This window comes from Leuciscus leuciscus (genome assembly GCF_965113295.1).
Source record: "Leuciscus leuciscus genome assembly, chromosome: 16".
Lineage (NCBI taxonomy): Eukaryota > Metazoa > Chordata > Actinopteri > Cypriniformes > Leuciscidae > Leuciscus > Leuciscus leuciscus.
In genome coordinates this window covers 39,587,015-39,599,692 of record NC_138740.1, presented here as the reverse complement: position 1 = coordinate 39,599,692, position 12,678 = coordinate 39,587,015, and the positions used below count along the sequence as shown (strand labels likewise).

Here is a 12,678-nt window from a genome sequence, read left to right as displayed (position 1 = left end):
ACACAGCAGCAAATCTACCCCCAACAGAAGATGCCTTCCAGCAACATGTGCTGAGAGCATTGTACCAAACAGCAGTGTGGCGTCACAGCCACCTGGCCAAACCTCTTCTCTGGAACCCAGTTGGTAGAGGATGGAGGCTCAGAGACTGTCCCAGACTGTCCAGATATGGCTTTCCCAGACTGTCCAGATATGACCCACTTTGTCACTGATGACAAAGTGGATGAGTGACATTGGTGTGTTGCAGTTGTAACATCATGGGGGGCTGACCTCAGCATGGCTACCGAAAGCAGTTCATGTTCCAAATGGTTCCTGCTAGAAAAAAAGAGAGGGCTCATTCCCCCTTAGAGTGTTTGTTTTGTTAGATTGCCATTTGTTTGATTTAAGACAGTAATTTAATTTGTATTATGTTAAGTTAAAGGGATACTTCACCTCTGAAAAGATGAATGTGTATTTAAAATGGGTCATTTATGTAGAAGAAATGTGAAATTATTTTTGAATTTGGAGCTTTCTAGACTGAGAAAAGCCAGAAAATGTATTTTTGGCTTATGTGGCTGAAAGACAACAACTCCCAGAATGCACTTGCTTCGCTGCCCTAGGAGGCCACTCCCAAGCCACGCCTACCGGTAAGAGAGCGCGAACATGGCTAGGCTACTAGTGAATCTCCGTGACGAGTCTGCCCAGGATTTCGAGATCGCCCAAAATGTCCGGGATTCGGCTTTTGCGTTCTACAGTCGCCATTCATTATGTTTACTGTGGCGAGCAGGACGAGGCTGACGGCCGCGGGAGAACGATGAGAGGCCGGTGGCGTGATTACTAGTACTTGGACAGCGACTGATGACGTTTCACAAGTCCACAAGAACACAAGTACAGACAAGAACGCATATTGAGAAACGGCTATAGTGTCAGCCGTCTTTCTTTGGAAGCTAAGCTAGCAGGCTCTTGTTCTGTGGAGAAAGCTGAGTAGTAGGGGTTACCATCCTCTTTTTCCCGGACATGTCCGGCTGTCGAGATCGTCCAAAATGTCCGGGATTCGGCTTTTGCTTTCTGCAGTCGCCATTCAGTGTTTACATGCACACCTTTTGTTTCAATCTAACTGAATTCATTCCGATTTGTGAATCTGAATGTAGTGTTTACATGAACGCTAAACAAGTGATCGGTTGATGTGCGTTTTAATATTGCTAAGAAAATTCCCGCTCCTCCGTGAGAGATACGAGACCGGTGCGTCTCTCCAATTCAAAGTTCACATCTAGCCAAGTCCAGTTCAGATCCCCGGATGTGTTCTTGATCCGCCTCTTTTACCGAGGATGCATCGAGAGGTGACTTGTGCGGACTTGAGACAGCCAGGTATCCCAGAATGCATCTCACACCAACCAGCAAGCGTCAATAGCGGAGGAGAAACCCCGCGTAATTTAAAAATACTACTGTAATTGTGTCACGAAATATAGTTTTAAGAGTATTTCAGGCGAGAATGTAGTTGTTTAAAGATCAAATCTTTGGTTTATTTATAAAGATAGCGCCTATTTGAAAATTTGATCTGATGTTTGATCTGAGTTGTGAGAACCAGGCAATCGGCCGTGCGGCGCTCGTACCCCGCCGAGAACAGCCTTTCCTCGGCTAAGTGCTGCTGACTTGCCGCTGGCTCGGATGTCTCTAGTCTAGTGGTTTAACATGAGATATAAATCGTCTTGTGTATATCTAACGGGCGATTTATTTATTTTATTTGTCTCATTAATCTATCATTTGTTCCCTGGCAAAACGTTAAGCTGAGGGCAAAGTGAAGTTTCATAGTTTTATTTAGTCTATTTAACTTAACGTTGTAGCCTAGAGAGCTGACTTTTGTTTGATTGAATCGTTTGCTTTATTATTGTATAGCTTCTTATACCTTTTAGGCTACTTATACTTTTATAATGGCTATTATTGATCATTAAAACTGACATTTAATAAAAAAAGGTTATGTCATTTTATTTTATATACTTAAAACATATAAAATATTTTATTATAGCCTACATTCTCTTCACTGTATGTACATAATAAAATAAAATGACACAACCCTGTCTCTTTTTGCTAAATGTTAGTTTTAATGATCAATATTATAAAGTTTTTTTATTCATCATTCATCAAGAGTCAGGGTTGTGCTTTATATTTCGCGTTGTTATAAATATGCAGTGAAGATAATTGCGTTGCCTGAACCACAGCCTAGATATACATAAAGAGATAACCGGAGAAGCCAGAGCGAGCTGAGTGACGCTATCAAGAACGCCGCTGTTCCATTTCAGAATTATCAGACTTGCGTCCTCCCGTCCTCGGGAGTTCGTTCTCCTGAGTCGAACTTGTCAAGTCCGAACTACCAAGGACTCAAGTCCGAAACTTTGCGTACTTGGTATTGAGAAACGGCTTATGTGTACATTCTGTGAGTGAGATCCCACCCTCTATGGGCGGGTTGAACACATGCGGGGCAGCCCCTACTACTGGCTGTAGTCTTTAGCCTCTGGCCAAAAAATCCTCTGATGACGCAAAATGATGATTTTTGCGTCATTGGAGGATTTTTTCCAGACAAAAAAATACATAAATCTCTCGTCTCAGGGGGATATGAGGGTGGAAAGCACGGTAATTCGAAAATACTACAGGTTTTCTACTAATACAAAGCTTAATGCTAAATCCTGAAGTATCCCTTTAAGTTATAGTTTTATTAAAAGGCTCATTAAGGTCAAACTGCAATCCTGACTCCTGTTCTCCTGTTTGTGCAATGGTAAGGTCTTATCTTTCGATATCAATCTTTGTTTCCATATAGTACAAGGTGCCATATGAAATGTTTCATTATTAAATGTATCTTATATTAGAATTTATCACCGTTCTTCTCACCTCTGATAATGTGATTTGGACTAAATTATGTCAGTGTTCCATTTTCTTTCATTTTAGACACCTCATACATTGAGTGACAGAACACCCTGATTTGCCATGCTATATTTACATATTTGGTATTGCTGGATTCAGCACAACCCCATCTTTCCAACAAGTCATGATGTGTGTTTCTATGATAATCCCAGGCAAAGCAACCACAAAGTAAATGAAAACATTCTGCATAAATATTCAATTTGTGCATGTCCGCTTATTTTAGGTATGTGTTTATATGTCTCTATTTATTCCATACATCAAGATATTCACATCCAGTCTTTTCTAGTAGGTAAACCAACTTCCTGACTACAGACATGCCAAGTTTCAAAGCTCTCAGGGCTTGTGTGACTGATCTGCATTAGTTTATATGCCTTAACTCCCATACGGACAGGCAATATTTTAGTCCTTTTTTGGTTTTGGGGTGTATAACAATATCTGTTAATTTAACAATCTTAGCAGTAAAATATTTTGAGCCAAGAATCCATTTCATGTATGGGAGACCTTAGAGATGAGGAAAAACATTGTTGGATTTAGTTCTACCTCCGGTAAGGGTATCTCAAAAATTCGGGGGCATTGTCACTAGCCTAATAAGACTCTTATTCCTCGGCTGGATCGTGTCGAGACTTTGAAGCTGCACTGAAACTCACATCTGGACCTTCGACCCGTTGGACCCCATTGAAGACACTATATGGAGGAAAATCCTGGAACATTTTCCTCAAAAACCTTCATTTCTTTTCCACTGAAGAAAGACATACATGAATATCTTGGATGACGTGAAGTAGAGTAAATGATCAGGACATTATAATTCTGGAGTGAACTAATGCTTTAAGTAGGGGCCATTTTATGCGATTCTATATTTGTCCATTGGGTGGCGCTCTAGCGTGGTGTGTATGTGTGTGTGTGTGTGTGTTTCATCATGATCATGCTTGAGATGTATATTCTGTTAACTTGAAAGAATGACACCATAGGAAGCGAATTGTAAGCGATGTTTATTAACTGAAGCCCAATAAAGAAAGACACTGTTTGCATCTTACATCTGTTAGTACGCCGTCTAAAACTTGCTCACGCTATTACCAATACCAGCGGATTAAAGATGCTACAGATCTTCTGTGTGTTTTACTGAAATAACAGAGAAAATCAACCTGAGAATAAACATGATTCTGTCAGAAACACAAACTCAGTTAATTCAGATCTTGAACACTGACCAGAGGCTTTAAATGAAGCTCTAAACACAGAGTTCACTGGAACAACAGATCTAGATCCTGATGAAATGACTGAGAGCTTCAATATAACACAGAAACAGCAGGACTGATCTGATATAATGAGCCGTTTGACTTTTACATTCGACATCCTTGAGTTTGACTTCAGTAACGCTTCCCTTAAAATACAATTACAATTCCTTTAAAGTCCGCGTGAACCGGAAGTTGCAAACAACTTTTCTCCAGTGCTGTGACGTATTTCCCAGTGAAAAGGAATATTGAACAGAGGGCAGGGTTTTACTCTAGCGCTCCTCCTCTCCATCTCTCGCTCATAGCAGACTAACGGTTTGAGGGGAGTGGATAAGCGTTTCCCAAACCAAGCCGTCAAACATACGTCATCAGGGAAGGTCCTCCAATGCAGAGGGGAGGGGCATTTTCAGATTTTGATTAAAGATTACGAAGCCAAAAATTTTTTTTGTGTGGATTGACTTGGATGGATGAATTGTTCACCACAAAACGATCAATTTAGGCAAACAAAGTAAATATGGTCAATTTTGAATTCATGTGGACTTTAAAACTCGTTTAACTGTAATGCTGGTAATCTCCTGCAGAGGGCGACACTCCACTGTCACAGGGCTGAAGGGACATTCTGATGTGTGTGTGTGTGTGTGTGTGTGTGTGTGTGTGTGTGTGTGTGTGTGTGTGTGTGTGTGTGTGTATGTTTATATTACATTGTGGGAACCAAATGGCCCCATAAGAATAGTAAAACCTGAGATCACCTCCATTGTGGGGACCAGCCAGCGGTCCCCATGAGGGGAATGGGTTAATAAACATACTAAATGATATTTTTTTGAAAATGTAAAAATGCAGAAAGTTTTCTGTGATGGGTAGGTTTAGGGGTAGGGTTAGTGTGTGTGTGTGTGTGTGTGTGTGTGTGTGTGTGTGTGTGTGTGTGTGTGTGATGGGTAGGTTTAGGGGTAGGGTTAGTGTAAGGGGACAGCTGCACCTGTTTGTGTGTGTGTGTGTGTGTGTGTGTTAACTGTAATGCTGGTAATCTCCTGCAGAGGGCGACACTCCACTGTCACAGGGCTGAAGGGACATTCTGATGTGTGTGTGTGTGTTTGAACTTTCATTTCTTTCATACATGTTCTCCATCACCTTAAAATCGTCAAATTTGTGTCATGAACTCTTTCCTTTCTCTCTAAAACCAGTTTATCCTCATAAAGCTGATTATATATTTTAAATAACACTGGTCCTGTAATATAACAGATCCAGATTCATCTCTTGTGTTTCAGTGTCAAACATCTAGAAAGGTCATTAACAGGTTAAAAACAGAAGCACTTCTCAGACACACTTTGTCTTATTTAAACACACTTTCACAGACAATATAAAGACTGAATGATGTTTATTCACATAAATAAAATCTATAAATAGATGATCAGGTCTTCAGCTGCTGATGGATGTCAGTGATGATGATGATGATGATGATGATGATGATGATGATCTTGAGAACATGATGAAGGGTTTGATGAGAATCTCTCCTCAGTTTTGACATCAGAATCAAACTTTACAGGCTCGTCTGGATCACAGGAGACTAGAAATATACATATTAGATTATCATCATATACATTGCTTTGAATTTTTACATTTATTATCTTCTTGACCAATAACTTTTCTGTCAATTAAACACAATCTGTAAATGTTTAATGACTGCAGAAAGTCAGTCTGATGAATTTGTCTGAATGAGACACTTTATAACAGGAGAGAAAACAACAGTAAATCTGACAGTAAAACTAAAATATGATGAAGGATTGAAGTTCAATAATGATCAAACACTCACACATTGGCTTTATTTTCTCCATACTCTCACATCTCACAAGTCTCTGTCCTCTTTCCTCTGGTGATCCACTGGTGTGTGTCTCATTTCTGTCCTCCATTTTTCTCTCAGTCTTCTTGTTTTCTGCTGATCTGTGATTTCTGCTGATTTTCTTCATTTACAGTCTCTGTTGATCCAGTCGGAGCTGTAAAGTGTCGTTCTGATGAATCAAATATGATCAAACATGAGGTGAGAAGAGAAAGATGTTTATGATCAGGACTCACACATAAACTCACATTTCTATATTTGTCATTTGTCATCATCATTGATTATTGTGAATATTGTAGAGTTAATCTGAGATGCTGTAATAACACTGAGCTCATGCAGATGTTGATCAGGAGTTGATCTGATGTCTCGTGATATGATGTTATATCGCTTTAATGAAACTCTGTCTGTGTGATTGAACAGATTCAAATGAAGAGGAGAAAGAAAACAACCCGTTATCATCATAATTATAATACAGTGACTGAACTGATGATATAGACTCAGATCATCTAACGGAGAACATGCACTTAAAATAGAGAATTTAAAACATTTGTGATAAAATAGCAAATAATCCAGTCATCATATGAAGATAAAGCTCCTCAGTAAAGATGAGAAATGAAATATGAAACATGTTTCTCGCCTGTGTGAAGAAGAGAGATAGAATAATCCAGAGTTTATTAAATCACACTGAATATATAAAGATAAAGTCCTTCTTCTGTAGTTTGTGATGGTCCAGATATATTCCTGTCATGCATTCATTTCTCTTGTGTTCAGATTCTGCACAATTTTTAATACATATTTATCTTCAGTTTCACTACAATACTTTGTACACTAACACCTCTGTTCATAATTAATATCTAAAAATACTCTTACAAAATGTGTAAAGATGAAAGTGTTTAATTACCTTGTGATGATCTGGACAGAGAGAAGCTCCAGTGTTACTGAGAGTCTGAGGAGCAGAACTGAGACTTTATTACAAATGCCCACGCCAGTGACCACACTCCACTCCTCCTGAAATATCTTATTACCGCATTACACCTCAAGAAGAATGAAACCCACATATAAATGCTTGTTTCACACATCAGTAGTGTAACAGATTCCCAGTGTAGAGATGGTAAACTGGTGTTATATGATGATATTGTCTTGATCTGGTAATAACTCCAGCTGCTGTATTTTGCACTATAACTGTAGTTTGTTGATTGATAATGATCAGGATAATCTAGTAATGCATTACAGTAATCCAGTCATGAACGCTTTATGAGCTTTTCTGCATCAGAAACATGTTCTGTATTTTGGTGTTTCTGAGGTGAATAACGCTGAAGGATCAGCCAGATCTTTAACTGGACATGATGAAGAAACACACACTGATGCAGATTGTTTACAAGAGATTCTGTGGACAGGATTATGGACAATCAATAATATCATGTTATTTATGATTATCATCATTTATTATAAGAACATTACTGGTCATCCATATCTTTAACACACTCTGGCAACTTACAAATGTTATTTTGTATGAAATATATAGTTGATTATTAATAAGCATAACAGTGGAAACTAATCTCATGTTTTGTAATAATTTTACAGACCCACATTTGACACACAATAACACTTTACACTCAAACACAAGCTCTTCTTTCTGCTCAATCTTTATCAGCAGTCAATATTTACACATCATAGTAAAGTTGTAAGTTACTGTATTATTCACAGTTTTCATGAATCTTTTATTATTCAGTCAGATTTGTGTCATCAGCTCTTCCTCTGCTCTAACATCATTTTACTCATTTTTATCCTCATGAAGTTGATCATGTAGAGAATAACACTGGATCTGAGTCACATTCAGACACATCAGATCTGTCAATCTTGCTTTACAATTCTTTCCTCTGATTTCTGATTACATTCCTAAAGCTTTAGTCTTCAAAATAAATGAAGAATAACACAAATAATGCCACACATGAATATATGACTGATGCTGTTGTCCTGTTTTATGTTCTGTAGTTTATATCTGTGTGTTTGTTGCTGTGTTTATTCTGTTACTGGTTTTTACAGCACACTGGTCAACGGTAGTTGTGTTTAATTGTGCTTTATAAATAAACTGAAGTTGAAATACTCACACCAGCTTATCTCTATTTTATTAGGGCACAGACACACTTGTACAGGTTTATGTCAGGCGTTGTTGTCGACACTGCTGTAGATTACTGTACTCACCCAATGCCAATACACTATTATGAAAATGTGAACTGTAGTTTAATTCAGTGTCTTATGTTTAATAACCAAAGCAGCACAAAATAAATGTTTACCGGCACAAACGAAGCAGAAATGAAACGACTATTTGTGTGAATCTGGAGCCTCTCACACACACACGTCTCTATCATTACTGCACACATGATCTGCTGTACATGCTATATGTGTGTGTCTAACATGTACATCATGTTTGGGCTCTTCTGGCAGCTTCTAGACTGAATAGAGCTGTGTTGAACATAATAGAGATATTAAACAATGTAATAATTTAAAGCAGAAACAATGAGCTCATTGAAGTAATGAATTTGTTTATTAACAAATGATTGTGACATATAGAAAATTTTAGTATTGGTGTCCAGTAGTTGCTATTATCGAAAACATATAACGTTGATGTTAATCCTCTATTTCAGCTGGTTATGATGATTAAAGTTGACTCATTATAGAAAACTGTGCACCTGGAGGAAGGTGAACAAGAGCTAAGAGCGTCTATCAGTGTAAAAGGTTTCTCTGTAAACCGACTCAACGAGTGAACAACAACACAGAAGCTCTTGAGGCCTGAAGCCTGGAGTGACAGTAACACACAGTGACTGACGGCACCACATTCGTTCCTATCCCACATTCTGTCTTCTACAAGTAAAGGATGTCAAACATAAGCTGTGCTTTTGGCGGTGAGCCAATTGGGAATGAATTTGTTTTGGCCGATTCCGTTACTGATATTTGTCACTTGCATTTAATGATTCTTAAAAAACTTAAACATGAATCTGGAGGCTCAGGTGTGTTCCCTGTTTCTTCACCTGATGTTTTATTTCTTCTTATGTCTGTATGATTTCTGTCATTATGTTTCCTGTACAGTTTTATCAGAAGTGATGTGTTTCACAGAGGACGACGTTTAAACAAACTCAATAAATAAAACTGCATAAGTTTCTGCACTTCAGAGTAACTTCCAGAGAAGAGAGACTTTTTAAGACAGGTGAAATTACATTAAATATATCTGCACTGGCTTCAGGAGGTTTGTGAAAGTTCTTCAAACTAAGAAAAATCACTGAAAAGTTATTTGAGGAACCAAAAAATGTTTCTTCTGTGACATCACTGTGAAAATCCCCTTTTGTAACCATTATTTTCAAGAGTTCAAAAAAGCTCAGAAATCATCAGTGCCAAAAAACCTCTCACACATACAATCATAACCGCACACAGACAATGAGCAGCTGATTCTTATCACCTTCGAATAACAAACACTGAGGAAATCCTCTTCATTGTATGCAGAAACCCAAATGTCTCTTCATTGTGTGTGGGTTACAGAATTGATTTTATCTCTAAGACCTCATGAAAACTGCTAAGGGGATGGCGAAATGTATAACTTTGATGTTAATCCTCTTTCAGCTGATTATGATGATTAATGTTGACTCATTATAGAAAACGGTCGTCTTGGTTTTGCTGCTGTGCTTCTGCTAGCGCTCTCAAGATATTAGATCATCTGAACTGGAGGAAGGTGAACAAGAGCTAAGAGCGTCTATGAGTGTAAACGGTTTCTCTGTAAACCGACTCAACGAGTGAACAACAACACAGAAGCTCTTGAGACTTACAGCCTGGAGTGACAGTAACACACAGTGACTGAGGGCACCACATGCTTCAGCTAAAGTTAAGAATGTCAACAATTTTATCTTGGAAGAACGCATTAATCATTACAGTTTTATCAGAAGTGATGTGTTTCACAGAGGACGACATTTAAACAAACTCGATAAATAAAACTGCATAAGGTGCTGCACTTCAGAGTAACTTCAAGAGAAAAGAGACTTTTTAAGGTAAAAATAAAATTAAATATATCTGCACTGGCTTGTTACGACTGCTCCGAGACACGAAGGTTGAGGATCCAAATGCAGCTTTATTAAGGGGTAATCCAAAAACGAAATCCAATAAACAGGCAAAGGGTCAAAACACAAGTAAACAAAACAAAACAAAACAAAACAAAACAGGCCGGGGTCAGAGGCAAGAGAGTAATCCACGGAACAGGCAAGAAATCCAAAAACCAAGCGGCAACAAAACCAGGGAAAACACTCAGAAGTGCACTGCAACAACATACACAACTTCGTGGTGAGTGATGGGGTGAACCATGCTTATAAGGGGTGAACTAAACAAGAAGATGAGATACAGGTGAATGTGATAATGAGTGCTCATGAGTCCAGGCAGAGAATGATGGGATATGTAGTCTGTGAGTGAACATGAGAGTCTGGTGTGGATTGCCCTCTGGAGACTCTCAAGGGCACTCCAGCTGGTGACCGTTACTGGCTTCAGGAGGTTTGTGAAAGATTTCCATAAACAGGGAAATATGTAACATTTATTTGATGTGCGTTACAAGATACACTCTTAAAAACTAGATGTACCGCATGACGGTACAAAATATGACCGCCGCTCAGGCCTGCACTGGCTTTCCACAAAAATAAATGACGTGGAGCAATTTGGCTGTATTGCGCCAATTTGGCTGTAGTGGCCCCCGGGGACCAAACGAAATTTTTCCGTAAAAGTCTAGTGGGGCTACATGCCCACCAAATTTCATGTTCCCCGGTGTTTCGGTGTCCCTGGTATCGTTGACGAAAAATTCAGTAGATGACGAAAAAAAAAGAAAAACAAAACTTTGACAATCCCTATATGACCGCTTTCGCTTGCTATGCTTGTCATAATAAATGTTCTTTATTGTCATTGATGATGCTTGAAGAATCTTTAACATCTTTCCATTCTACAAAAGCTGAAGGAGTTCTTCAGATTATTAAAATGTTTTTCAAACTAAGAAAAATCACTGAAAGGTTTTTTGAGGAACCAAACAAGTTTCTTCTGTGGCATCACTGTGAAAATCCTCTTTTGGAACCTTTATTTTCAAGAGTTCAAATAACTTCAAAAATCTTCTCACACATACAATCATAACCACAAGAACAATGAGAAGCTGATTCTTATCACCTTCGAATGACAGACACTGAGGGAATCCTCTTCATTGAGTGCAGGAAAGAGAGTTTCTCTTCATAGTGTGTGGGTTACAGAAACAGACAGATGATTATCAACAGTTTTATGAGCTATCTCCCTTTTATCACAGATCAGGTCAGATCAGGTCTTTGACAAACACCTCAGTTTTCACTTTGTAAAACTTTACGGTCACTATTGTGACCGGTGGGATTAAATGGGTTAATGTGAATTTTACATAAAACATTGCTATTGTAATAAACCTGTATATAAATATCATATTTTGGCAAAAAGAAAAAAAGCCATATATCCCCCCAAACCTGCACAAAGAGTAAAACATTAATTAAAAAAGTGATAGTAGGTCTAAATGCATCTAAAAAACTGACGTGATTGTTACAAAATCCTATCGGCCAATGAATTTGAGCATCTATTAGACAAGGTTAACGGAGGCAAATCGGAACGAAACTCGATGGGCATGTTCAACTCATGGCCCTAGAGGTCTGTAAGAATTTTGAAAGAAATCAGCCACTAGTTGGCGCTAACGAGTTTTATCTGCCATTAAATTATAGTATCTTACTACTATGCAATTAGATAAACTGTTCATTAATTACATCACTTTGCCTCTGTCTTTATCCCCTTTTATCCTCTTCTCTTCTTTTTGGCACTGTATCTATCGCAGACTATAATGCTAATTTATAATGTGTCATGTAAATTCAGCCATCCGTCACAATCAGGAACTTTCACCATGTCTAGATCTGGCGCGAGCTGCCAGGCCCGTTTCTACAGGGGAGCCTGACACCGTGTCCTAACTACACGCGACGCGATAAAATTCCAGCAACAGGCATAGTATGGAAAGCCATGAGGGCCAAAAACACGTGGATTTTAACACGTATTTCACGCGTATTTGACGCGTTAAATACTCGTCAAATACGCGTTAAATATGTGTTGTTTACACGTGACAAATTAGCGCGTTGAATACACGTGAAATACGCGTTAAAAGTCCGTTTGAATGGGTCAGTATCATTGGCTGCTGAAGACTTGGGTCTAACCATTTCTGTGAGCTTAGGGGGGTGTACCATTCTACCACCATTTATCATGCTATAGATCAGCTTATTCAGCCTATTTATTTTGTCCTGTTTTTGTATAACCTATAGAAATAATATATTTAAATTGCAGTTTTATGAAAATTTAGATACAAATAAAAGTGCCTTGTTTTTCTCCACTCATGCCTTTTTATAAATAAACACATTAGTGGACATTCTAGCTTTAACATCAAAGCATTAGCATTTGTGTGGGGAAATCAGTTACAGTGGAGGTTAGCAATGAATGCAGGTATAAGATACAGACAATTCAATATCTGTCTTTGGAAAACAACGTGAGCTTGTGTTGTTCTTACATTTACAGCTATCACAAGCAGGTGGCGCTAATTGAAACCTTTTTGTTCAGAGATTGGGCACTCATCAGACAAACAGTAATTGAGGACACAGGTGATATTAACAATTTAAATTAATTTAAAGACTTAAATATGGT

General features: G+C 38.4%; 1 protein-coding gene across 1 annotated transcript in view; it reads right to left on the bottom strand.

The window, feature by feature from the left end:
* Positions 1-5,383: 5,383 nt before the first annotated feature.
* The window catches only part of LOC309477567 (uncharacterized protein), a gene marked incomplete at its 5' end in the record, with an annotated part of 62,705 nt that continues 55,410 nt past the window's right edge, over positions 5,384-12,678 (bottom strand). The window contains one exon of the mRNA XM_082140841.1: positions 5,384-5,688. Within this exon, the coding sequence (XP_081996967.1) occupies positions 5,558-5,688 (131 nt within the window). The 3' untranslated portion in view covers positions 5,384-5,557. The remainder of the gene's footprint in view (positions 5,689-12,678) is intronic.